At 40.1% G+C, this 27,930-nt stretch overlaps 1 protein-coding gene and 1 long non-coding RNA gene across 4 annotated transcripts in view; one reads left to right on the top strand and one right to left on the bottom strand.

Moving 5' to 3' along the window:
* The window catches only part of LOC113067129 (uncharacterized), a 70,319-nt gene that overhangs the window by 35,735 nt on the left and 6,654 nt on the right, over positions 1-27,930 (bottom strand). The window lies entirely within an intron of this gene.
* LOC113067125 (fibrous sheath CABYR-binding protein-like) lies at positions 57-27,715 on the top strand. 3 transcript variants are annotated; one of them, XM_026239398.1, is made up of 3 exons: positions 57-3,229; positions 27,171-27,299; positions 27,525-27,702. In XM_026239398.1, the coding sequence occupies exons 1-3, from the start codon at positions 1,625-1,627 to the stop codon at positions 27,651-27,653; spliced, it is 1,863 nt and encodes a 620-aa protein (XP_026095183.1). In that variant the 5' UTR covers positions 57-1,624; the 3' UTR covers positions 27,654-27,702. The 3 variants fall into 3 exon arrangements, 2 of the variants coding, with proteins under 2 accessions (XP_026095183.1, XP_026095182.1); XM_026239397.1 differs by lacking the exon at positions 57-3,229 and adding an exon at positions 22,843-27,001 and having other exon boundaries at positions 27,525-27,715; XR_003279274.1 differs by lacking the exons at positions 27,171-27,299; positions 27,525-27,702 and adding an exon at positions 3,793-4,164 and having other exon boundaries at positions 57-3,558.

The raw sequence follows: 27,930 nt of genomic DNA, 5'->3' as shown, positions 1-27,930 counted from the left end.
AAATTGCAGCCTTAACATAAAAGAGTTAGTTTAAAAAAATGCAATTCAGACCCCAACTTTTGAACATTACATTAGTTTTGATTTATAAAGTATTTTATATATAATTAAATTACAGATATTTGATTGGACATATTATAAGTTCATCAGTCTTAAAATCACTCTGTGTGTGTGTGTGTGTGTGTGTGTGTGTGTGTGTGAACTTTCGCAAAAAACACCCTTTGATAATCCTGAATATACTGTGTATAAAAATTCAGTCAGTAATCACACAGTCCTGTATATGTTCAAACAGGCATCAGTCTGTACAGGCAGCTAGTGGCTACATTACATATGATTTTATAATCTGCAACATATCAGTGGATTTTAAGTCCTTTTGCTCAATTAACTGCTGCAATAATTCCAAAAAAAGTATAAAACACGTTTGTGTTTGTATAATTATTTGCTTTTTTATATACAAAAAATATATGAATATTTTTAGTAACATGAAATGTTTTTTGAAGTACCAAATATTAAAGAAATAACATTTAGATAAAATATGGTACGTGCCCCAAATTAAAAAAAAAATATGGTGAATGTGTTAATGACAGCGAGTTATTTTATTTTAAAAAAATCTAAATCTGAACACAAATCTATGGTTCTGCTTGCAAAATGCACACAAATGAGTGATAACTGAAATCTGATCATGTTTTGTACAAATAAACATTATTTAGTACATATTTCTTTCAGAGGGATTTAGCAGGCCATCTAAATGGTTGCTATGACAACTTCACGCTCTGGCTGCTGCTCTCGGTCTTTGCTGTCCTAAAGGTGCATGAATATTATTATTTTTTTTAAATTCAGTTTATAATTTTAGCTACTATTTTAAATTATATCTTTTGTGTGTGTGTGTTTGTGGTAATTGTAATATTTAAAGCAGATGTGTTGTTTTAAGACAATTTTCCGCCAATGAGATCAGTGGATGGTCCATTGTTTACGTCATAATGATCGCTGCATTCCATTAGAACGTTCGGTGAGTCCTCTATAAATATGAGTGCAGACGAATCAGGCATTCTGTAGCGAGTTGTGGCGAGTGATGTGAGTATCCTCTTTATAATTTGGACATCAAAAGTTATCAATATTTTATAAAACTTGGAGAAAAATCACTGAGATAAATAAACGGGAATGCTACACAGAGGAGGACCGTGTGGAAAGTTTCAGATATGTAAATTAGTAATGATCAAAGCAATAACTTTTTATACATTTACTATTAAATACAGCCTCCTTCCACCACTCTTTGATTTAAGATTCATTCTGAAAAGCTGATACTGAAAGCTTTGATAGTTTAATATTGCCTTTTACATTGATTAGATATTAATGTAAAAAGAGTAGGCTATATACTTTTCCATTATAAGCATATGAGTTATGCACATTAGTTGGAAAACTGATAAAAACTGAGCTGATAGATCTCCTCTAGGCATTCATAAAAATAAAAAAAACACTTAAGACACCAGCTTGCAGGCTCTTATATGTTTACTCAACTCAACTGTTTCCTTTCTGTTTTCTGTCACATATTTTACAGATAGAAAGACAAAGTCAGTGTATTGTTCACATATTTGGATCTTCTTTTACCTTCACATCGAACATCAACATGAGTTTGTCAACCATCCTCCCCAGTTTTTCCGAGAGCGCAGTGCAGTCCTCATCTCCTGAACTCTCAGATGAGCTCACCGCTGCCCTCGCCGCAGGCCGCTGGTGGGCAATAATGGAGGTTTCTTCTCCTATATCTGAAGAGCCTGAGTATGGAGACCTCACCTCAGTGCAGTGGCGGGGAACAATGGAGGCAGGAGAAACTTTGTGCCCCAAGTCTGTGGTCTTCAGTGATGAATGTGAGAAGACTGAGTCCCTGCACTCAAGCTTCCCAGCTGCAACACTGAAGACCAAAGAGCTGTGGAGGAAGAAGAAGACACAGGGTGCACCGGTGCCTCCCAGGTCCCAACATTGTGCATCTGTGCCTACAAATACCAAGAAGAGGGACCACAACTCATCCCTGGTCTTCAACTATGAATCTAAGAAGGCTGAGTCTCCGCGCTCAGGCTTTACAGATGCAGCACTGAAGACCAAGGAGCTGTGGAGGCAGAAGAAGCCTCAGGGAGCACCTGTGTTTGCTGGATCTGAGTTCACTAATGAAATACTGAAGACCACTAAGCAGGGGAAGCAACAGCAAAGAAAGTGGACCGAGATGAAGCCTCAGGTAGCACCTGAACCTGCTGGGTCCCCGCAAAGACCACCTGTGACCACTGGCTCTCAGCGAAGAGGAAAGCTCATGATCCCCGAGAATCTGAGGCAACATCTGCTAAAGGCTGCTTCTGAACTGGAATCACCTGTGTCTGCTAGATCCCCACAGAGAGCACCAGTGCCCACAGTGTCTCCTCAAAACACAGCCATGCACACCAAGTCTCTACAGAGAGAAGCTATGCCTGCCCCAGAGGTGCCAAAACCAAAGATACCTGAGCCGCTGAGACAGGAGCTGCTGCAGCAGAAGCCCAACAAGATCCAAGAGAAGCAAAGGCTGAAGATACCTGAGCCGCTGAGACAGGAGCTGCTGCAGCTGTCGGCTCGAGCCTCTTCTGTTCAAGGAGCACCTGTGCCTCAAAAGACCACAGAGAGGCAAAACCTTAAACTCCCTCAGTCACTGAGGCAGGAGCTGCTGCAGGTTTCATCTTGTGCCTCTTCTGAGAAGGGAGCACCTGGACCCAACAAGACCCCAGAGAGACAAAAGCTCAAGATACCTGAGCATCTGAGGAAGGAGTTTCTGCAGCAGAAGCCTCAAGCCTGTCCTGTACAGGGTGATCCCATGCCTTTCAAGTCCCCACAGGAAGCACCTTTACCTGACAGGAGCCCTGTGTATGTTGGGACCCCACAGGGAGCAGGAGTGTTTGCCAGGTCTCCACCGGCAGAGGCAGTGCCCGCTGAGCCTCCGAAAGTAGAGACAGTTCCCTCCAGAACCACGAAGACAAGAAAACGGAGAATTGCTGAGCATCAGAGCATTCCTGTCTCTGCCACCCAGGCATTACCCATGTCCTCCAGGACCTCAAGCGTGGTGCCTGTGCATTCTGGGACCCTACAGGGAGCACTTGTGACCAAAAGTTCCCCACAACAGGGATCAAATCCCAGAATGACTGAGCAGCAGAAGAAGAAGCGCAGGGAGCAGTGGAGACAGCAGCAGAGACAGCGGAGGCAGCAGAAAGCAGCAGTAAGTCCCTTCCATCTCTCGTTTTTACTTATTTTCAGATTTATTCTAAAATATAAACTCTTCCTTCACCTAAGATACTATGTTGTCTAAGTTGTCTATCTGAACTTGTATTACATCATATTTCAAAATGATAAAAAGCTGTAAGAAAGTACTCCACAAACCTGCCCAGCTTTACATTATTATGTCTGTTCCTTCAACAGAACAACGGCGAAGTGTGTGAGCCACCTCCACAAAAAAAGCTGGGTGTGGAAATGGAAAAGGTGCAGCTGAAGCTCAAACTGGGGAACCATCAAGCCCCAAAGACCAGGTCCCAGCTCACCCTGATGATGGTTAGTCCCTTCTCTCTCTCTTTTACTTAGACATTTAAAAACTGAAACGCTAAAGATAAAGTTTTCTAAACATATATATTTTAAACAATATTTAAGTTAATCTGGGATGAGGATCATATCCTTTTCGATTCATAAACCCCGCTCATGACAGAAGCAATATATCTTTAGACTTTCTCTAAGAATGGCTCATTAAATCTGCTCAGTGTTTCATCATCATGTCTGTTTCTTCAACAGGATCATGCAGCTGTGGGTCGGCAGTCACCTCCAGAAAAAAAGCAGCGCATGGCAAACGAAATCAAACGCCAGCAGTTGGGACCAAGCCGCTTAAAGCATTTATGTGGCATATTCATATGTTTAATGGAATATTTGTAATTATTTATTATTTGAATATATTATGTTTGTGCATACTGTATTTAATATGATTGTATGCATAATAAAAAGTAAAATATAAACTATTCATCTATCAAAGACAGCACACATCTAACACCATAAGCTAATATAAATCACATGTTTGGGTGTAGGTCATACATCACTGCTGATTTAGAGTGTTTCAGACAGTTAAAGAGGAGTGTTTCTTAAACCGTACATATGAGAACAGGGGTTGAACATTTTTATATTTTTGGATGGTGCAAAGAGAGACCATCCATATATATATACATGTGTATATATATATATATATATATATATATATATATATATATATATATATATATATATATACACACACACACACAGCTGTTCAATTTCTCATTAATGCAATTATCTAATCAACCAATCAGAAAACAGTTGCTTCAATGCATTTAGGAGTGTGGTCTTGGTCAAGACAATCTCCTGAACTAGAAAATACAAAAAAACTCCAAACCAAGTTAAGATTAACAATTTAATTGAGGTTCAACAGATAAAAAACAGATGCAATATGGATAAACAAATGATAAAGCTTGGCTTATTGAATATCAGATCCCTTTCTACGAAAACACTTTTTGTAAATAATATGATCACTGATCATAATATAGATGTGCTCTGTTTGACAGAAACCTGGCTAAAACCTGATGATTACATTATTTTAAATGAGTCCACCCCCCAAGATTACTGTTATAAACATGAGCCACGTCTAAAAGAAAAAGGGGGAGGTGTTGCTTCAATTTATAACAACGTTTTCAGGATTTCTCAGAGGGCAGGCTTCAAGTATAACTCGTTTGAAGTATTGGTGCTTCATATAACATTATCCAGAAAAACAAATGTTAATGATAAATCCCCTGTTATGTTTGTACTGGCTACTGTATACAGGCCACCAGGCCACCATACAGACTTTATTAAAGAGTTTGGTGATTTTTAAAGTTTTAATAGTTGGTGATGTTAATATCCATGTTGATAATGAAAAAGATGCATTGGGATCAGCATTTATAGACATTCTGAACTCTATTGGGGTTAGACAACACGTTTCAGGACCTACTCATTGTCGAAATAATACTCTAGATTTAATACTGTCTCATGGAAATGATGTTGATAGTGTTGAAATTATTCAGCCAAGTGATGATATCTCAGATCATTTAGTTTTGTGCAAACTTTTATCATTCATCTAAACCAACAACATGTATGTTAGAACCTATACCATCTAAGCTCCTAAAAGAGGTGCTTCAAGAAGTCATAGATCCTCTTCTGACTATTATTAATTCCTCATTGTCATTAGGATATGGCCCCAAAACCTTCAAACTGGCTGTTATTAAGCCTCTCGTCAAAAAAACACAACTTGACCACAAAGAACTAGTTAATTATAGACCAATCTCTAGTCTCCCTTTTCTGTCCAAGATACTAGTAAAGGAGGTATCCTCACAATTACATTCCTTCTTAGAGAAAAATGGTATATGTGAGGATTTCCAGTCAGGACCGTATAGACCGTATCATAGTACTGAGACTGCTCTCCTCAGAGTTACAAATGTAACAGATATGCAGGTCATCGATTGATGGGTTGAATTCAGGCATATAAAATGAAAATTTTTACACTAAATGCCTGGCGCCAGCCTGGCTGGATTTAAATTATTTACGACAAGAAATTCCAGAGTCACGTGAGCAACCTCGAAGGAGACACAACACCCCCACATTCCTAAGCACACACACACAAACTTTTATTTAAGCTCTTTATGTAAGTCCTTAATAATATGTATTTTGAATATGTTTGTGCGTTGCACAAAATGGTTAATCCTTGTTATGTGAGGAGTATAAGTTGCTAACTTATTAATTGGAAGTGTTTATCCTAATATTAATGTTCTCAAATAAGAGTCATGATTCTGTAACCCTACCCCTGACCAGCTCATAAAGCTTTATGATCCCACTGTGAAAAAGGACGGGAAAAAGCCAGTTCACCGGTACCTTTTTCTCAATGTATACTAAACTATTACTTTTTCAATGTATTCTTAAGGTATTAAGTATTGCTTTTTGGTGCATTAGATGTTCCCCATATAAATTGGAGTATCTGCAGTTTTATCATGTGTTAATCAAACTTTAAATGTGTTTAATTCTGCATTGGAATGTAACTTCATGTTTTGATCATTTATATATGTTATTTTTGGTATCGGTTTAATCGTCATGCTTTGACGGACTCACTTATATAAAGGAAATTAATGAAAAATTATTAATCTGGAATTACGAACTGGCTGGAATATCACTACTGAAATGCTATAAGCCAGAGTGGGTGTTTCCCCAGGGACAAAGGAACTTTTTCCCGCTTCAGATCGCGGACGTTCATTGGTTGTTCACGCGAACAGAGGCGTGAACCATTTCAAGCCATAAGATCTGACCCAGGAAGTTCCTCCCCTCTCTTGCTCTTGACCCTCTTGCTCTTGCCCCTTCTTCTCTTCTGCTCGTCCCTCTGCGCGGCCTTGGTCCGCTCTCCTATCGCTGTCCCTCTCAGCATGGTGGCTGAGAGGACAGCCGTTCTCAGGGCTCATTCGGGAGCTTCCATTTCCGTTGTTTTTGTTTCTTTACTAAGTTTATTCGCCTCTCCACACGAGGAAGACGAATTGTGAAACATTGCTTTGTTGGACCTTTCAAATACCGCGCGATTCTGCAGCAGCCCCGGAAGCCACGAGAGAACCTGGCTAGCCACAGAGACCACGCTCACGCTGCTCAAGCGCACAAAGCATCACAAGAGACACGTGCAAGTATCATTCTCTATGGAGATTTAAATGCTGCTTAAAGTTTGTCTATGATTTGATTTGTTGTTGTCTTTCAGGGGTTACTGTCTGTGAGATTGCATAACTCAAGGCTCAGTACTAGGGCCGCTACTCTTCATGCTTTATATGTTACCCTTGGGAGATATCAGGAAACATGGTGTTAGCTTTCACTGTTATGCTGATGATACTCAGCTCTATATTTCTTCATGGCCCGGTGAAACACACCAATTTGAAAAACTAATGGAATGCATAGTCGATATAAAAAACTGGATGACAAGTAATTTCTTACTGCTAAATTCTGAAAAAACAGAGGTGTTAATTATAGGACCTAAAAACTCTGCTTGTAATAACCTAGAACACTGTCTAAGACTTGCGGATGGTTTGGGATATAATGATGCGGCCCTAAAGGATATGTTCAACACCGGGCTGGATGACCTGGTTCCTAGACTTGAAATGGAGCTGTTGGAAGCCCATCATTTCGGTCTCCGTGGAATACCCCAGCCACATCTGTCTCTCCCGGCTGGGATGGCCGATTCTAGACCGGGGTCTACAGACAGGAGGACTGCCAGCCCAGCGCCATGATGCAAGATGGCCATCAGCCCAGCGCCACAGCACAAGATGGTCGCCAGCCCAGTGCCACAACACAAGATGACCTTCCAGGGTCGAGTCAGGTTCCCGTTGACCCTCCAGAGTCGAGTCAGGTTCCCGTTGACCCTCCAGAGTCGAGTCAGGTTCCCGTGGACCCGCCAGAGTTGAGTCAGGTTCCCGTGGACCCGCCAGAGTCGAGTCAGGTGCTCAGTGACCCTCCAGAGTCAGGGCTAGTCACAGTTGACCTTCCAGAGTCAGGGCTAGTCACCATTGACCTTCCAGAGTCAGGGCTAGTCACCGTTGACCTTCCAAAGTCAAGTCAAGTCACCGGTGATATTCATGGACAAAGGCAAGTCACCTATGATCTTCATGGGCAAAGTCCAGTCACCAGTGTTCTTCATGGGCAAAGGCAAGTCACCATTGATCTTCAAGAACAAATGCAAGTCACCAATGATCTTAATGAGAAGCATCAGGCCAACAATGATCTTCATGAGCAGTGTCAAGTCAGCATTGATCTTCTTGAATCCAGTCTAAACACAATGGAATTACCAGAGTCTCCCCACGTCTCTGCTTAACTACCAGAGCCTCTCCACATCTCTGCTGAACTACCAGAGCCTCTCCACATCTCTGCTGAACTACTAGAGCCTCTTCTCGTCTTGGCTGAACTACCAGAGTCTCTCCTCACCTCTGCGGAATTTCCAGAGCCTCGTCACATCTCAGCCGAACTCTCTGAGCCCTCGACTGATCCTGTTGTGGCCACGGAGGCCACCCTTAACTTGTTCATGTTCTCTGTTTCAGACTTGCCTAACCAGACTTGCTCTTCTGTGTCATCGATCCCACTGTTGTGGTCTTCTGCGCCGCCTTGGTGGGCTTCTGTCTCGACCGCATGGATGTGGTGGTCTTCTGCACCACCCGGGTGGGCTTTTGTCTCGACCGCATGGATGTGGTGGTCTTCTGCGCCGCCCTAGTGGGCTTTTGTCTTTTTTTGTGCTTCATGACTTGCTTGAGGGAATTGTTCCATTTGAATTGGCGCTTTGCTTGGATGTATTGATCAGGAAAAAATATTTCACTCTTGTTGAGCTAAACCATCAAATCAAAACATTCCCATATAAATGGAGTGACAGAACAAACTCACCTCAAGTTGTTGCACCAAACTTTGCTTCTAAATCCAGCATCGGTGGCAACGCCCATGAAAACTGGTGTTTATTGAGGTTGCTGTCACTAATGGTTGGACATAAAATACCAGAGGATGAGAAAGCATGGCAGTTAATAATGTGTCTTAAAGATGTTGTCGATCTTGCTCTGTCTCCTGTCTTTTCTGATGCAAGCATCGGTTTTCTTGACAGCAAGATATCCGAACATCGACACCGGTTCCTTGAACTTTTTCCATAACGGAGGCTGCTCCCTAAACATCACTTTGTATCAATTCTAGAAATTGGATATCTTTTGATCAGTATTGATTATTAGAAATACATCTCTTCACAGTGCAATACCATTGAAAAATGACGAGATGGTGTGATCCGCAGTCTCATTGAATATCTTGGGGAGGGGGCAGAGAATCTTTTCAAAGATGGCAATGTAAGTCCGAGACATGTTACGCTAAACATTTTTATCTAGTCTATTAAATTATCCTGACCATTTTTGAACTGTTTATACAACAGTATAGCTTATGATGTTATTAACACTTGAAATTGTTTTTCCCCATCATCCTCCTGGATCACATAAGGATGGCACTCACAGAAGATGTCATGATGATTCTTGTCCATGGAAATCGAAATGGAGAGCCAGTGGTTTCCATTGTTCTTGAAGGAAGCAAGGTTCTAAGTAAATGTGAAAATACTGCTAAAGCTTGTGCTCTCCTGATGGGACTGATTTATGCCTTAAATCTACAGTATCCCTCAAAGCTCAAGTACACTTCTGAGGTTTTTCAGAAGCTGTTTCTGGATCTGGATGGACTTAAGCTCTCTCCTAAAGTTCGGTCTTTGAAAAATTCCTTTGGCCAAGGAGTTTTCTTGTTTGTGGGGTGGGGTCAGGGGCTTAGTTAACAGGTTTTATTTAACTGCAATCTGTTAGTTATGTTTTGATACAGAGATTAAGAAGCTGTCATATCTATGCATAGAACTGCTAATGTAGGAGTTGAAATGTGTTTAATATGCCATTAAAGATGGATGTTTACTGTTGCTTAAGCTTTTTAAAGTGATCTTAAGCATCATATATTTATTTGTGCTGGCTATTTCTTGCATTATTTGTTCCTAATAAAAGACTCTTAACTACATTTTGTCATGGTATTATTTTGTGACATTATAACAGTAAAATAAAATTTTAAGTAATTACCAACACTGCATAAAACAAGTAAAATGTATTTAAAAGAACAACTGATTTTACTTAATTATATCAGATTTGTAAGTGAAACTTACTCAATAAAATTTAACAGGTCAAGTTACATGTACTTATTCAGTTTTTTTTTTTTTTTTTTTTTACTTAACTTAGTGAAGTAGATTTACTTAATTTCCAAATGATTTAAATTTACTAGAAAAATGCTCGTGCAAAAACTTGCCAAATAAAAATTAAGTAAATTTACTTATTGTTTTTTTCAGTGTAGAACTGTATTTATGTACTCTATATTTGTTTATAGTTGTTACATCATACATTATAGTTATTTTAGTAACACTTCAAAACATTTTATGTAGTCTCCAAAAAACGGCAATAAACATTAAAATGTAAGTAATTATTGAATTTAAAGAGCCAGTAAGATGAAAATTCTAAGCTTCCTATCACTGTTTATAAGTCCTGTACACTAGGTTTAAATCCATCCAAGGTTAAAAAACATTGTCATTTTGTCAAAATACCATTTTAAAATTACCTCAATTCTCAGAGATCCCCAAACGGTTCGCGCGAAGCTGTTCAAAAGATTCAGTTTCCTTAAACCCCACCTTTCGGTAGCATACTGTGTTCTGATTGGTCAACTGACATAGTCAGGTTTGATTGGTTGTTCCGCACACAACTTCATGGTAAACAATGCGTTAGCATCTGTTTGGGGTGAATTATGTCTTATTCCTCTCATCGAGAAGCAAACGGTAAAATAAAAAACTTGAACAGTCTCGCTGCTTTTTCTTCTGTGTGGGTGTATTCAAACCGCGTGCTTCAGTTTGAATCTGAATAGCGCGTTCAGCGCGGGGGTGTGGTCACATTAGATATAATGAAGGGAGATGTGAGACATCGCGTTGTTTTCATATGGATTACTTTACCACAGAATATCTGTTTTCGGCAGCACTTGTTTAGTTTTAAAGTAGACATGTCAAGCTTTCTATAGATATCCCTCTCATGTCTCTTCGTTGAGTATTCACGGAGTTACACTTCATTTTAATGACGTGTTTGTACATGACGATCAGCACAAACAAAGGCTGCAGACAGCACACATACTGATAAGACGCTTGGGAGAAAACAAACACATAACTTCATAATCATACTTTGCGTTGTGATTCGGAGATGCTCGTTGGTCTAAATAAAGTTGGTAATGAACCCTCTTTTATGACCAAACGCTTTGAAAATCCTCCTTGTACTCATCAAGATTAGAAAAGCAGTCATCAGAGAAATGTTGTGAACACAACAAAAGGGATTTGTTGTACTGCTCTGGTATTGTGGTGAAAATTAATTTTAGCCATTGGTTCTTCTGATCTTCATTCTTTGGCAGTGAAAAAAAAAAGAAAACTTGCCTTTACAATTAAAAACACACTGTCTCCTCGACATGATGCTCTCACACCAACCAGAGCGTCTGTGTGTGTGTGGGGGGTGGGGCAGGTCAGAGATCCGTTTCTCTCAAGACGGTAGGTGGAGATTATTATGCAAAGTGCTCCTAGTGACGTACATAGAGATGGGCAAAAGATTTGAAATCTATAACGACTTGTTTCAGCGATTCAGAGTCGACTCCTTACTTTAGAAGCCAATAACTTTATAAATCGTGTACTTTTTGGTTTAATTACTTTCCACATTGTTTACACTGATGGACAGCTACATCATACACTGTAATACAGGTAATTTTTGATTTCCCATCTGTGTGGCTCTTTAAAATCATCAAAACTGTTAAAAAAAAAAGAATGAAAAGTATGTTAACAAACTTTATCTAATTGCTTTAATAGCTTCTTAAGGAGGTATTTTCCTATTGTTTGACGTCTGTGTCCTACGGTATGACAGGTCAAAGTGTCACACCAAAGGACCAGGGCCGGATTAACCATATGGGCAACTGGGCAATTGCCCAGGGGCCCAAGACCTCTAAAGGGCCCAGGGCATCAAGGCCACGAGCAAAATACTGTATCTGGTAATCTCCCGCTTTATATTAAACGAACTGTCAACACGGCTTTTGCGCTGCACAGAGACACGCTGGGCTGCCTATGACTTTGAACGTGAGTTGAGAGCGGTTGAGAGTCACTCTCATGCGGACTGACCAATGAAGAGAAGGCCTCAAGTTAAGGCCTTCTCCTCATTGGTCAGTTCGCATGAGGCGGGTCAAATGTTATGCCGAGCGGATTACGTCAGGCGTTGCTACAACAGAAAAAAATCTGACATGGAGAAGTTGAGTGGAAGCGCGAAGCAGAAATTAAAAAAGGAAAAGGACATCAGAAACGCAGAAAATTTTAACTATATACCTAAAATAGGTAATTTCTTCACTCCTGTTAATGTTGCCGACAGTTCTGTTAAGTCAGCTTCCGTCAACGACGAGGACAACTCAGCTAGCCCGGACTTTTCTACACCGCCAGCTTACGTTTACAGACCGGAGAGCGAAGAGCGTTTCAAATTCAAACATGCACTTCATCATTATTTAGGACTAAAAATGTGTGTTTTGCCAGATTATCTAGCATTTATTTATGTCTTGTCTTCTTCAGAGAAATTGACAGATTTCTAAATGTTTATGTAGCACTAAAATGTTTAACTGGTTAATTGTGCTGTGAAATGTTGTTGTTCTATTTTAAAACAAGTTAAAATAAGCATAGGATAAAAAAAAAATATGAGCAGATAATAGTGATACTGCATTTTATTTATTTATTTTTTGGTGGAGGTGCCAGCTTCATTAAAATGCTGTAAATTGTTGTGGAGGGATAACTGGCAGATTTCAAATTGTTTGTGTTGGACTAATAACTTGATTGCCTTGTTGAATTCTGGGGAAACAGGGTCACCTTGTTTCCCCAAATCACACAACAGGGTGATTTCTGCTTAAAATGAGCTGAGGACCAAATTGTTTCTTGATGTGTTGTCTGTGGTCTTCTGTTATAGCTCTATCAATTCAATACATTTCTTTTGGGAATAAATGTTGTTAAATAAACAATGGTTTGAAAGTGGTTGCTTATTTATTCATTTTTGTTAAAATGGAGGATATTTCCCTCCCTCTCAATGTAGTGGTCAATTTTACCAGATTATACAGATGCTGATGTGTTTTGTTTTCATAGCATCATGTGAGTGAATGTCTTTGATAGGGGACATAGTAGTGCATTTGTAGTTCTATGAGCATTTAAATATTTGTAAATCAAAACACACCTGATGACAGTTAGAATTTGAAGTATTGAGTATATTTACTGTATATTACAGTAATATATTCTGTATATGACCATATTATGGTGATCCTGGGGTTGTGATGATGGGGCCCTTGAATATTGTTGCCCAGGGTACAACAAAGTGTTAATCTGGCCCTGCAAAAGGACATTTGAGCTTTTGTGGATGTTAAAACAATGCTAATACTAGATGAATTATCATTAGTAATTAGCATGATACATTTGCATAATATTACATAGTCATGCTGTTTAAAATACAAATTTGAATTAAAAAAGGAAATTTAGGGGTGTCACACCAAAGGACAAAAAAAACTTTACAATTTCAGTGGTCTGAAAACAGTTAAATATTTTAACAATTCTGAGAGAAATACTCGTGCACTGCTCAAGGCCTTCATAGGGGTCTTCAGTCACATGAGCTTGAAAGGGGGCTTTCAACTAAATGAAGTTGTCAGTGATATTGCACTTAACTTAATATCAGTTTTTTGCATAACACCAAAGGACTTTTTTTTTTCTTTGACAAATGTAATGAAATTCCTACACTTTTAGAAATTTATGTATAGGAAAAGTGATGGCCACTTAGTGAAATAGACACTTGCACAATTATGCCAGGAGTGTTCATTAAGATTTTTCAACACTATTTTCTTTATTTATAAAAGTTAATATTTATGAAATAATGTTGTCTACTGTCACACCATAGGACGATTTTGAGATTTGGCTCAAAGTTGTAAAAAAAATTAAATATAACTGGTATTAAAACGACAAATTAATGTAAAACATGAAAATGTTTAACCATTTACAGTATTCTAAATGAAAATGTGAAATTAATTATTTTTATCTCCTCATGGAAATCAACAAAATTCTGGATCTTCAACTAGTTCAGGTTAGTAATTTCCTTAGCATTTAAAAAAATGTTATACTTTCTTTAATCTGTTATTGTTTATACTCTTACATTTGAAATGTTGTGTACTCACTTTAAAAGTGTAAAAGTAAACTTAGAAAACGAGCAACATAAGCTTCAGAAGGGGGAAAAGCCAAAACAAATAACAAAACAGAGCCAACTCATTTTAAAGATACTAACCTAGAATTAAAATAAAAAGAAAAGCCATGAAAGCTTGGAGCCATAGATCCATGGTTCAGGAGACTTAAATACAGCGCCAGTCACTCCAGTCACCAATCAGGTCACTCGTTACTCGTTACAGCTCCACCTGTGAGTCATTAAAGTGAGAGCAGCAAAAGAGAAAGAAAGAACACACCAGGGAAAACTGGACCAGGAATACACATCTTCCCCATGAACCACACAAAATACCACACGCACGTAACATTGATATTAATGATCTTTCCCTATAGTAAATAATGGTCTTTCCTAATAAGGCAGAAAAAGGTTCAATTGGTTCGGAGCCTTGCCTGTGGCCCAATGTTATCTATGTCAAGAGTAGCAGAGATTTAGGGTGTACTCACATTAGGCACGGTTGCCATGAACCGGACCCGAGTACGTTTGTCCCCCCTCCCCACTCCCCCTCTGGGCTGCACTCACATATAGGGTTTCAGCATTCGTGCCGGAGCACGCTTACATCATTATGGTGCGACGGTTTCGGGATAAACAGGAAGAGCGGCGCTCTCTGAACACAATGGAGTGCATCGCTCTGTTTTTTTTTGTGGATAATTTTGTGTCGTTTGGTCCACAGCCCTCTCACAGCTTGTTGTTAAACAGATGTGTCGCCTTAGTGGTGCGAAAATTTTCACGTAATTATGCTGCTCGTATGAGGATGTTTGCAAGGTACCAGCTGAAGTGCAGCAAGGACTTTGCAGTTTTTAGTTTTTATGCGTTTTGCACCTCTGAAGTAGACCAAAGCGACCCTTTCCCTGCCATGTTGGTTTTGGAGCGTCGCAAAACCATGACGCAACGCGTCCTTTTCCGTGCTCCGGTACGCTTAGCGCTCACACTGCATGTGAACCGCGCCCGAGTCCAACTGAACCATGCCCTGGCCCACCTCTTCCAAGGGGGCCAGGGCCGGCCAATCGAGCCGCGCCCGGGCACGATTCGGAGCACTCACACTAGTCAAACGAACCGCGCTTTGGTGGTCAAACGCACTCGGGCACGGTTCAAACTGGCTAGTGTGAGTACACCCATAAAGAGATCGAGATCAAACAAGAGGTGATTGCCCACCGTGTGTCACGATTCAGTCGAGGGGTGGCCAGAACCCAAAATACTGTCCCGCTGGATCAGGAAACTGTAGGAGGATCCGGCTAACAACACATGATGGGATGACGACCCTCACACTACGTCCTAGATAGCCCCAGCACCAGCTGACAAAGCTGCGATAGGCCAGATAACGGAAACGCCTATGACAGGAATAGAAAACCTCAATATTGTATATAAAACCAGTGGTGTATTGGAAAACCAGCTTGCAGGCTCTTATATGTTTTCTCAACTCAACTGTTTCCTTTCTGTTTTTCTGTCAAATATTTTACAGATAGAAAGACAAAGTCAGTGTATTGTTCACATATTTGGATCTTCTTTTACCTTCACATCGAACATCAACATGAGTTTGTCAACCATCCTCCCCAGTTTTTCCGAGAGCGCAGTGCAGTCCTCATCTCCTGAACTCTCAGATGAGCTCACCGCTGCCCTCGCCGCAGGCCGCTGGTGGGCAATAATGGAGGTTTCTTCTCCTATATCTGAAGAGCCTGAGTATGGAGACCTCACCTCAGTGCAGTGGCAGGGAACAATGGAGGCAGGAGAAACTTTGTGCCCCAAGTCTGTGGTCTTCAGTGATGAATGTGAGAAGACTGAGTCCCTGCACTCAAGCTTCCCAGCTGCAACACTGAAGACCAAAGAGCTGTGGAGGAAGAAGAAGACATAGGGTGCACCGGTGCCTCCCAGGTCCCAACACGGTTCATCTGTGCCTACAAATACCAAGAAGAGGGACCACAACTCATCCCTGATCTTCAACTATGAATCTAAGAAGGCTGAGTCTCCGCGCTCAGGCTTTACAGATGCAAACAGGAAGACCAAGGAGCTGTGGAAGCAGAAGAAGCCTCAGGGAGCACCTGTGTTTGCTGGATCTGAGTTCACTAATGAAATACTGAAGACCACTAAGCAGGGGAGGCAACAGCAAAGAAAGTGGACCGAGATGAAGCCTCAGGTAGCACCTGAGCCTGCCGGGTCCCCACAAAGACCACCTGTGACCACTGGCTCTCAGCGAAGAGGAAAGCTCATGATCCCCGAGAATCTGAGGCAACATCTGCTAAAGGCTGCTTCTGAACTGGAATCACCTGTGTCTGCTAGATCCCCACAGAGAGCACCAGTGCCCACAGCATCTCCTCAAAACACAGCCATGCACACCAAGTCTCTACAGAGAGAAACTATGCCTGCCCCAGAGGTGCAAAAACCAAAGATACCTGAGCCGCTGAGACAGGAGCTGCTGCAGCTGAAGCCCAACAAGATCCAAGAGAAGCAAAGGCTGAAGATACCTGAGCCGCTGAGACAGGAGCTGCTGCAGCTGTCGACTCGAGCATCTTCTGTTCAAGGAGCACCTGTGCCTCAAAAGACCCCAGAGAGGCAAAACCTTAAAATCCCTCAGTCGCTGAGGCAGGAGCTGCTGCAGGTTTCATCTTGTGCCTCTTCTGAGAAGGGAGCACCTGGACCCAACAAGACCCCGGAGAGACAAAAGCTCAAGATACCATGGGGATCGTTTAAATGTTACGGCCTACCTGAGCATTGTTTCTGACCAGTGTTTGGTGTAATGCATTACAAAGTAACTGTAATTAAAATACTTATCCACTGAAAAGGTGGAGTAAGGTATTCCTTTTCATTTTTAGATAATTTAATTACAGTTACTTATAATGTACTTGCATTACATACTGTAAATTAATTTGGTTTGCGTAAATCGATATTGAATTTAAAATCTAAATGTTCAGCCAAAGGTAAAAGTGAACGCTGCCTCTTTAAAATCGTTAGCTTCTAAAATCAGTAACACTTCCAGGTTTCACATTACACCGTGCCGATAGATCACCCAAACTATCACACAAGTCTAAAGGCGGTGGTATTTGCATAATGATCAATGAACGCTGGTGTACAAATTCTACAGAACTAACCCATGTATGCTCACCTCACCTGGAATACCTCACTGTTAAATGCAGACCATCATTTCTCCCACGGGAGTTCATGTCAGTAATCTTGATCTGCGTGTACATTCCACCTGTGGCTAACGCTATCACCACAATAGCCGAGTTAGCTAACTACGTCTCCTCAGTGGAAAATGTACACTCGGATGCAGCAGTCATTGTCCTCTGGGACTTTAACCAGACTAATTTGTCGTCTGAGCTCCCCGGCTACCATCAGCAGGTAGCCTACCCTAGCAGTGGGACCAACACGCTGGACCACTGCTATATTACCATCAAAGAGGCTTACCGTGCTTTCCCAAGGGCTCCGCTGGGCAGGTCCGACCACGCAATGCTGCTGCTAATTCCACAATACAGACAAAAAGTTAAATCCTCCAAGTCTCCATCAAAATTTGTCCGGTGCTGGTCCCCAGAGGCCATCGACAAACTTGTGGTTATTTCGCGTGCACAGACTGGGAAGTTTTCCATGCTGCAGGCGATCTCCATGACGTCACCGACGTAATAACGTCAGGGTTGAGCAGGTACCGGCTACACCACCATCTCCTCCCAGCTTGGCTGTGTGGTCATTAAATTAAAATCAAATCAAAAATAAAAAAAGCTGTGGTGCAGTTGCGCGTGACGAGTTAGCGGCGTGCTAACGTTAGTTGGTTACGTTGTCTGAAGTGGAAGATGACGGCAGAAGCGAGTGGCTGTTTTAGTAAATGGAAATATTCCAATTATTCATATTTTTTGACACAGGTAGACAAGAACATTTACGATACAATGTAAGCTACAGTATGTCCTGGGGAGGAAAAACTATCGGCCACTCTCAATAGCACAAGTAATCTACTGAAGCACCTGACAAGGCAGCATCGATGAACACTTTTGAGTGATCCATGTTCGTCGACAGATAACGCTAGGGGCCATTCACATATCGCGTCTTTTGCGCGCGCAAGTTAGTTATTTCCAATGTAGGCACGCGGTATGCACGCTCAATGGAAGCGACCCGTTTTTTCCAGGTGCGTCCGCACCGCATCGAGTTAAAAACATCTAAACTTTTCAGAATGCCGCTAGCGCACCGCGGGTCACGTGACAAGAACTAACCAATCAGCTTCATCCTTTCCCGTAACAATGCTGAAAGCTCAGCCAAGATGAAGGAATAGCTAACCATAGCTATATATGGATTGCCATTTTTAAATAAATTTAGTAGCAGAGCCACTGCAAGAGATTTTTAGTGCTGCAAATCCATTTTTCCTTTGCTGAAATTTCTGCGTCTTCACGGAGAGAGCGGGTCATGGTTGCTTAGCAACAGACAGACGCCTCAGGGGCGCAACTGCCCCAGTGCTTGGAAAGAAGGGGAAAGCGCCGTTTTTAGGCGCGATATGTGAACGGCTCATTAAGCTGCCAAAACGTGATTTTACACAGGTGGTACATAAAGTGTCTGAAGGTGAGCTTTAAAAAAAATTATTGCAGGCTATGTGGTGGAACAGATGCTACCTCTGCGTACTGTAGAATCTCCATCTTTTAGGCGCATACTAAACAAAATACCTGTGTGTGGCAAAAAAAAGCAGTCCTGCCGATCGAAAAACGTTTTCATCTTACTTAGATAAGTGTTACACTGACATGGAAATTTAGCTAAAAATGACATTAAAGAGTTTGGAATATATTTCAATGACTGCCGACATTTGACAACTGTGACAGACACCGGATCCAATTTTGTCAAAGCATTTAGAATGTTCGAGCAATCAGATTCTGATGAGGAGTCAGAGGAAGATGAAGAAGTGACATTTACTGATGTTGCACAGACTCTGATGGACAGTTTTCTCTCCCTCCACACTTAAGGTGTGCATCACACACACTGAACTTAATTTTTCATGATGTTGAGAAATGGCTAACAGCAAATAAGTCCAAAGTCATCTACAGAAGTGCTATTTCAAAGTGTTCTGCACTGTAGACAAAGCGAATCGTTCTTCTGTGGCTTCAGAGTTAGTAGATACTTTTTTCAAGAAAAAAACTAGTGCCTTCTTCAACACGATGGGATTTATTTCACAATGCCCTGTCCAGGATCAATGACATTCCAGTTGCTGAGTTAAATACTGTTTGCGCTCAGTTTGGAATAAATTGCTTCAATGTTCGGGAGTATCTGTTCCTAAAGGAATATTGTATTGTGTTGAAGCCACTCACTGTAGCGCTAGGCATACAGCAAGGAGAAGATAACTGATATTTTGGAACCCTTCTTCCAACTCTCGAGACTCCAGGACACTGGCACTGCACGATGAGTTTAGGATGACAGCATCTCTCCCTGATTTCATTGTTCAGGTAATCTGATATTCATACAATTACTAGATTTTTGGTTTTAAATCCATTTGAATATTATCTGTCATACTCTTGTATAATGTGGAGTGTCTGATGTATTTATTTATTTATTTTTTTTGGGAAATTAGACAAGTATTTTAAATACAATATTGATTATGTAATTAATAACCTTTTTGAAGTAACTTACCCAACACTGAGACGTGGGGTGCATTCTTGTGATTGGCTAAAACAAGGGAGATATCTGATTGGTTGCAGATCATTCCCTGTTTAAAAAAAGGCATTTGTGTGTCGAGCCAAGTCAGGGGAGTCTCAAAATTCACACACAAATGCAGTGAAGTTCACAGACCGCAAGCAGTTTTTAAATCAAGATATATGTGTGTGTGCATCAGAAATACATTTGGGAATCTTGTCCTGTGCATTTGTGAATCTTGAGTGCATTTGTAAATGTTGTTTGCATTTCTGAATTGTGTATTTCTATATTTTGTATGCATTTGTGAATCTTCTGTGCTTTTTAAATGTTGTGTGTGCATTTGTGAATTTTGTGCGCATTTGTGTATCCTGTGTGTGTATTTATGAATGATGTGTGTGCATTTATCTTTATTGAGACTCTTTTGGCTCCATATATGACCACCATGTACCCATCCTCTGATGGCTACTTCCAGCATGATAATGCACCATGTCACAAAGCTCGAATCATTTCAAATTGGTTTCTTGAACATGATAATGAGTTCATTTTACTAAAATGGCCTTCACAGACACCATATCCCAACCCAATAGAGCATCTTTGGGATGTGGTGGAACGGGAGCTTCGTGCCCTGGATGTGCATCCCACAAATCTCCACTGCACATGTGTATATATATATATATATATATAGGTAGTTGACAAATGGCCAAGAAAAAGTGCTTTTTTTGGAAAACATAAAACTGTTTGAAATATGTATATTTTTCTGTTGTTTTATGTTTGTCACACCATAGGACAAAATGTCACACCAAAGGACAAAGATAGTCATTGAAGTGAAGTGAAGTGAAGTGAAAGCGACATACAGCCAAGTATGGTGACCCATACTCAGAGTTCGTGCTCTGCATTTAACCCATCCAAAGTGCACACACACAGAGCAGTGAACACACACACACACACACACACACTGTGAACACACACCCAGAGCAGTGGGCAGCCATTTATGCTGCGGCATCCAGGGAGCAGTTTTGGGGTTCAGTACCTTGCTCAAGGGCACCTAAGTCCCTAAAAACATTGCATAACATTCATGAACACCATTCCATCTAAAACATATTCTTTTTTGTTTTATTAATACGTTTGTCTCTTCCTTTCTAGTGCTTTAAAGTTGAATGTATCCAATTCCCCAAGAACCTTTGTGTCATGATATCTGTTTGAAATAATTCTAGAATATAGATGAAAATAACAAACTGTAATAACAAGCTTATTATGTAACTATTGCTGAACCTGAACCTCACACAGGTCTATTCTGATACTGAATAATAAGCAGTAATTCAGTCACGCAGTAATTTTGAGATTTGGCTCAAAGTTGTAAAATTTTTTTAAAAATAACTCTGGTATTAAAACTACAAATTAATGTAAAACACGAAAATGTTTAACCATTTACAGCATTCTAAATGATGAAAATGTGAAATAAATTATTTTTATCTCCTCATGGATATCAACAAAATCCTGGAATCTAACTAGTTCAGGTTAGTAATTCTGAAGCATTTTTAAAAATTGTTACACTTTCTTTAATCTGTTATTGTTTATACTCTTACATTTGAAATGTTGTGTAAGCAACAACAGAGCAACGAGGTTGGTGGCAGTTATCATATGGAAGAGGAGGGACTGAAGCTCTGTCTCAATAAGCTGGAGTCTAATGGTTTAGCTGTTGACTACATAGTCACCGATCGTCATCCGCAGATTCAGAAGTACCTGAGGGACCACAATATCACTCAGTTCTATGATGGTTGGCACTTTGAGAAAGGTAATTATTTATCTTTGTGTTTTTAATCAAATACAAAGTTGATTTTTGTTCAATTAATTGTTCAACCTAACTTATTAATTTTTCTTTTTGGCGTAATTTGATTATCTTTAAATATTGATTGTATTGAAGTATTGATTGAAAATGGTTTCAACCAGGTATGACTGCATAGAGACTAAATAAAATCCCAGTAAACTGCAAAAAAAAATTCCTTCATATTTTTTGTATCTGTTTGGTTACAGAATGAATAGCCCTACATAAAGTGGGAAAGCTATTATTCAAGAGTTCTCAAGGATATAGAAAAGCTCAGCCACCACTTTCAGACGTCATCACTGGAGGCATTCCACAGTCTGATTTGGTGTTTTGCCCCAAAGAACGTGATTCTTCCCTTTCATAGGAATGTTGTGCAGATAATAATCTTTGACATGTTCGGTAATATTTCTAAACATTGTTTCTAACGGTTATGGAATTTTTTATTCATTATTTTATCAATGGTTATGAATGAAGGTCAAATCTCTATCAAAGAGTATTTCACAGAAAACCCATTCATAACAATAAACAGGGAGCCAATCAACAGACTCCCTGGAGTCCCCGCTCTCATTCCCAAGGCTTCAAAACAAAACAAAACTAGTAATATATATATATATATATATATATATATATATATATATATATATATATATATATATATATATATATATATATATATATAAAAGGCACCCACCTCCCTACCATGCAATTAGATAAGGATTTAACAAAAAGAATCCTAACCAAGCAAAATACATTGGTTTACCTCAAAGGTCTCATAGCAATCATTTCACAAACACTATGGGCATCATGCTACATAAACACCACATCTGTCTTTAAATCAAGGAAGCCATGAGAGCTTGGAGCCATAGATCCATGGTTCAGGAGACTTAAATACAGCGCCAATCACTCCAGTCACCAATCAGGTCACTCGTTACTCGTTACAGCTCCACCTGTGAGTCATTAAAGTGAGAGCAGCAAAAGAGAAAGAAAGAACACACCAGGGAAAACTGGACCACGAATACACATCTTCCCCATGAACCACACAAAATACCACACGCACGTAACATTGATATTAATGATCTTTCCCTATAATAAATAATGATCTTTCCTAATAAGGCAGAAAAAGGTTCAATTGGTTCGGAGCCTTGCCTGTGGCCCAATGTTATCTATGTCAAGAGTAGCAGAGATTTAAAGAGATCGAGATCCTCCCACATTCTCTTGACTGACTGTGCGACTATGAGCCTTGCTTTCCTCTAGGAGGGTCTGGAACCTCCATCTTTCGTTTTACAACCTAAACAGTAATGTAAGACAATGAGAACATACTGTACAATTAACCTATGTTCGTCTTTTAAATATGAAAAAAGGATTATACATAACTATTAACACATTATGCATAATTTTGGTACTAGCTTATTACACTACCTTCTGTTTTTCTTTACAGCAGATGTTTTCCACTAAAGTTGGCATTTTTGCACAATTATTACAATTATTACAATTATTAATTATTACAATTATTACTTCTTATTGTTATAAATTAAACAAACTATTATAATTAGTACAATTAAATAACAACGTATCTAAAAAGTATGAGACAACAACAACAACAAAAAACACACCATTCTTAAACGTCGTTTAATGTGATTACTGATATCAAAAGTTAAGGTCTTTACTAGTAAGAATTGTATTTCTGATATATGAAAACAGAATTTCAACTAGTAAGAAAGCAATTCTTGATATCAAAAATTACATTTGAATGGCAGCCTATGGTGACATTTAACTAGTGAAAATACAATTACAGATATCAAGAATGATCATACCACTCCATAACAGTTCTCTTTTATCAAGATTTTTGTAATCGCTGTCGCGTTTGTCATATAGTTCTTTGTGTTCCGACACCAACGAGACCAGCAACTCTACATTCATCTTGCCTTGCATCTTCTTCGTCTTATTTCTTCAAGGCAGTGTAGATATATGCTACTTGGCGTATATCTTCTTCGCCGTTACGTATGCTCACAGCAAGACAGTTTTGTGTTTGAGCGCCCCCAAGTTGTGTTTTAGTGTAACTTCAGAAGCTCCAGACACGTGTGCAAAAGCGCCATTCTCATTGGTCGTATAGTTTTTGACGCGGTGCGTCAAACCAAAAAAACGAACCCAAGGTTCATTAAAAAATGACTATTTTACACGTGGCGTTTTTCACGTCGGTGTGCACTCTCACATTGGCGCCCTTTGTTTAGTCACGAGGCGTTAAACGTCGGCAAATATTGCGCGCGAAATTCGTCCCGGTGTGAACAGGCCTTAAGAAAGCAATTCTTGATATCAACAATTAAATTTGAATGGCAGCCAATGGTGACCGTTCTTGAACAGGTTCTGGTCGATCATCTTCGCTAAAATTTTCTGGGTCTGATTTGTGCTCAAATTGGTAAGGATTTTATTGACAACATTGTTTCTATTACCACAAAACACAGATTACCGCTAAAGGAAAGGGACGTGACGTTTCCGATAAACATGCACTAGGCGGTTAGCGCATCACAACACACTGGGCCAGCTAACCAATCGGATTCCATTGAGTATTTTTGAAGGACTGGCTTAATAGGACCCAGAAATAGGACCGTTTTTACAAGGAGGAACAGAGCAGTGTAGAATAAAGGTAAAATATATTGAAAATAATGCAATTTATTTTCAAGCAAAGCATGAACACAGTTACAGTGCACCCAACAAACACAATCAAGCCTTCAAAAAAACATGTTTTACCACCCCTTTAATCTTCACCAACAAGTAATATTTACAAATTATGTAATCTGGAATATTCTATGTCATTATAAAGAATAATAAATTTAAAAGTTTGAAGCTATTAATATTAAAACAAAATAGTAATAATGCTTTTATTCTGCAAGGATGCATTCAATTGTATTAAATGGCAGCATAAACATAAAAGAGTAAAAAAAAATTCAGCACACAACTTGTGAACATTAGTTACATTTTATATCTACTTTGATTTATATAGTACTTTATGTATAATTAAATTACAGATATGAACCTAAATCTATGGTTCTGAACGCAATGATTGTGAAATGCACACAAATGAGTGAGGTCTGAAATCTGATAATGTTTTGTACAAATAAACATTATTTCGTACATATTTCTTTCAGAGGGATTTAGCGGGCCATCAAAATGGTTGCTATGACAACTTAATGCTCTGGCTGCTGCTCTAGGTCTTTGCTGTCATAAAGGTGCATGCATATTATTATTTTTTTAAAATTCAGTTTATAATTTTAGCTACTATTTTAAATTGTATCTTTTGTGTGTGTGTGTTTGTGGTAATTGTAATATTTAAAGCAGATGTGTTGTTTTAAGGCAATTTTCCACCAATGAGATCAGTGGATGGTCCATTGTTTACGTCATAATGATCGCTGCATTCCATTAGAACGTTCGGTGAGTCCTCTATAAATATGAGTGCAGACGAATCAGGCATTCTGTAGCGAGTTGTGGCGAGTGATGTGAGTATCCTCTTTATAATTTGGACATCAAAAGTTATCAATATTTTCAAAACTTGGAGAAAAATCACTGAGAAATAAACAGGCATGCTACACAGAGGAGGACCGTTTTGAAAGTTTTAGATATGCAAATTAGGCATGATCAAAGGAATAACAGATTTCAGCATTTTTAAATGTATAATTTAATTGTTGATAATTATACACAGATTATATTCTTCAATATTCTTGATTTACTATTAAATATAGAGTCTCCTTCCGCCACTCTTTGATTACGATTATTTCTGAAAACTGATACTGAAAGCTTTGATAGTTTAATATTACCTCTTACAATGATTAGATATGCATGTAAAAAAAGGTATATACTTTTACATTATAAGCACTTGAGTTATGCACATTAGTTGGTAAATTGATAAAAACTCAGCTGATGGACATACACTTAAAAAAAAAAAAACATTCAAGACAACCAACTTGCAGGCTCTTATATGTTTACTCAACTCAGCTGTGTCCTTGCTGTTTTTCTGTCACATATTTTACAGATAGAAAGACAAAGTCAGTGTGTTGTTCACATATTTGGATCTTCTTTTACCTTCACATCGAACATCAACATGAGTTTGTCAACCATCCTCCCCAGTTTTTCCGAGAGCGCAGTGCAGTCCTCATCTCCTGAACTCTCAGATGAGCTCACCGCTGCCCTCGCCGCAGGCCGCTGGTGGGCAATAATGGAGGTTTCTTCTCCTATATCTGAAGAGCCTGAGTATGGAGACCTCACCTCAGTGCAGTGGCGGGGAACAATGGAGGCAGGAGAAACTTTGTGCCCCAAGTCTGTGGTCTTCAGTGATGAATGTGAGAAGACTGAGTCCCTGCACTCAAGCTTCCCAGCTGCAACACTGAAGACCAAAGAGCTGTGGAGGAAGAAGAAGACACAGGGTGCACCGGTGCCTCCCAGGTCCCAACACGGTGCACCTGTGCCTACAAATACCAAGAAGAGGGACCACAACTCATCCCTGGTCTTCAACTATGAATCTAAGAAGGCTGAGTCTCCGCGCTCAGGCTTTACAGATGCAACACTGAAGACCAAGGAGCTGTGGAGGCAGAAGAAGCCTCAGGGAGCACCTGTGTTTGCTGGATCTGAGTTCACTAATGAAATACTGAAGACCACTAAGCAGGGGAGGCAACAGCAAAGAAAGTGGACCGAGATGAAGCCTCAGGCAGCACCTGAACCTGCTGGATCCCCACAAAGACCACCTGTGACCACTGGCTCTCAGCGAAGAGGAAAGCTCATGATCCCCGAGAATCTGAGGCAGCATCTGCTAAAGGCTGCTTCTGAACTGGAATCACCTGTGTCTGCTAGATCCCCACAGAGAGCACCAGTGCCCACAGTGTCTCCTCAAAACACAGCCATGCACACCAAGTCTCTACAGAGAGAAGCTATGCCTGCCCCAGAGGTGCCAAAACCAAAGATACCTGAGCCGCTGAGACAGGAGCTGCTGCAGCAGAAGCCCAACAAGATCCAAGAGAAGCAAAGGCTGAAGATACCTGAGCCGCTGAGACAGGAGCTGCTGCAGCTGTCGGCTCGAGCCTCTTCTGTTCAAGGAGCACCTGTGCCTCAAAAGACCACAGAGAGGCAAAACCTTAAAATCCCTCAGTCGCTGAGACAGGAGCTCCTGCAGGTTTCATCTTGTGCCTCTTCTGAGAAGGGAGCACCTGGACCCAACAAGACCCCAGAGAGACAAAAGCTCAAGATTCCTGAGCGTCTGAGGAAGGAGTTTCTGCAGCAGAAGCCTCAAGCCTGTCCTGTACAGGGTGATCCCATGGCTTTCAAGTCCCCACAGGAAGCACCTTTACCTGACAGGAGCCCTGTGTATGTTGGGACCCCACAGGGAGCAGGAGTGTTTGCCAGGTCTCCACCGGCAGAGGCAGTGCCCGCTGAGCCTCCGAAAGTAGAGACAGTTCCCTCCAAAACCACAAAGACAAGAAAACGGAGACTTGCTGAGTATCAGAGCATTCCTGTCTCTGGCACCCAGGCACTACCCATGTCCTCCAGGACCTCAAGCGTGGTGCCTGTGCATTCTGGGACCCTACAGGGAGCACTTGTGACCAAAAGTTCCCCACAACAGGGATCAAATCCCAGAATGACTGAGCAGCAGAAGAAGAAGCGCAGGGAGCAGTGGAGACAGCAGAAGAGACAGCGGAGGCAGCAGAAAGCAGCAGTAAGTCCCTTCCATCTCTCGTTTTTACTTATTTTCAGATTTATTCTAAAATATAAACCCTTCCTTCACCTAAGATACTATGTTGTAAAAAGATTTAGTTATATTTATATTTAAGAAGTATTCCTCAAACCTGTCCAGCTTTACATGATTATGTCTGTTCCTTCAACAGAACAACGTTGAAGTGTGTGAGCCGCCTCCACAAAAAAAGCTGGGTGTGGAAATGGAAAAGGTGCAGCTGAAGCTCAAACTGAGGAACCATCAAGCCCCAAAGCCCAGGTCCCAGCTCACCCTGATGATGGTTAGTCCCTTCTCTCTCTCTTTTACTTGGACATATTTAAAAACTGAACGTAACATATATAAACTAAACATATATTTCAATATGTAAGTTAATCTGGAATGAGTATTATATATTTTCCATTCATAAACCCCGCTCATGACAGAAGCAATTTATCTTTAGACTTTCTCTAAGAATGGCTCATTAAATCTGCTCAGGGTTTCATCATCATGTCTGTTTCTTCAACAGGATCATGCAGCTGTGGGTCGGCAGTCACCTCCAGAAAAAAAGCAGCGCATGGCAAACGAAATCAAAGGCCAGCAGTTGGGACCAAGCCGCTTAAAGCATTGTAAAGCATGTTTAATGGAATATTTGTAATTATTTATTATTTGAATATATTATGTTTGTGCATATTTAATATGATTGTATGCATAATTAAATAATAAAATATAAACTTTGTATTATTGATTGATTGATTGATTTAGACAGCACATATATTAACACTTGAAGCCAATATGTCTCTAAATATGTATTTATTATTATATTTTTTTTATAGATTACACTATAAAATAAACTTACAATCTGTTTGTTCAGTCAGCAAACTGTATGCACAAAATAGCACAGGAACATTTGTAAAATCTCCTCTTTTGAGTTT

This window comes from Carassius auratus, chromosome 50 (assembly GCF_003368295.1).
Source record: "Carassius auratus strain Wakin chromosome 50, ASM336829v1, whole genome shotgun sequence".
In the NCBI taxonomy this organism is placed as follows: Eukaryota; Metazoa; Chordata; class Actinopteri; order Cypriniformes; family Cyprinidae; genus Carassius; species Carassius auratus.
This window is presented reverse-complemented; position numbering and strand designations above follow the sequence as displayed.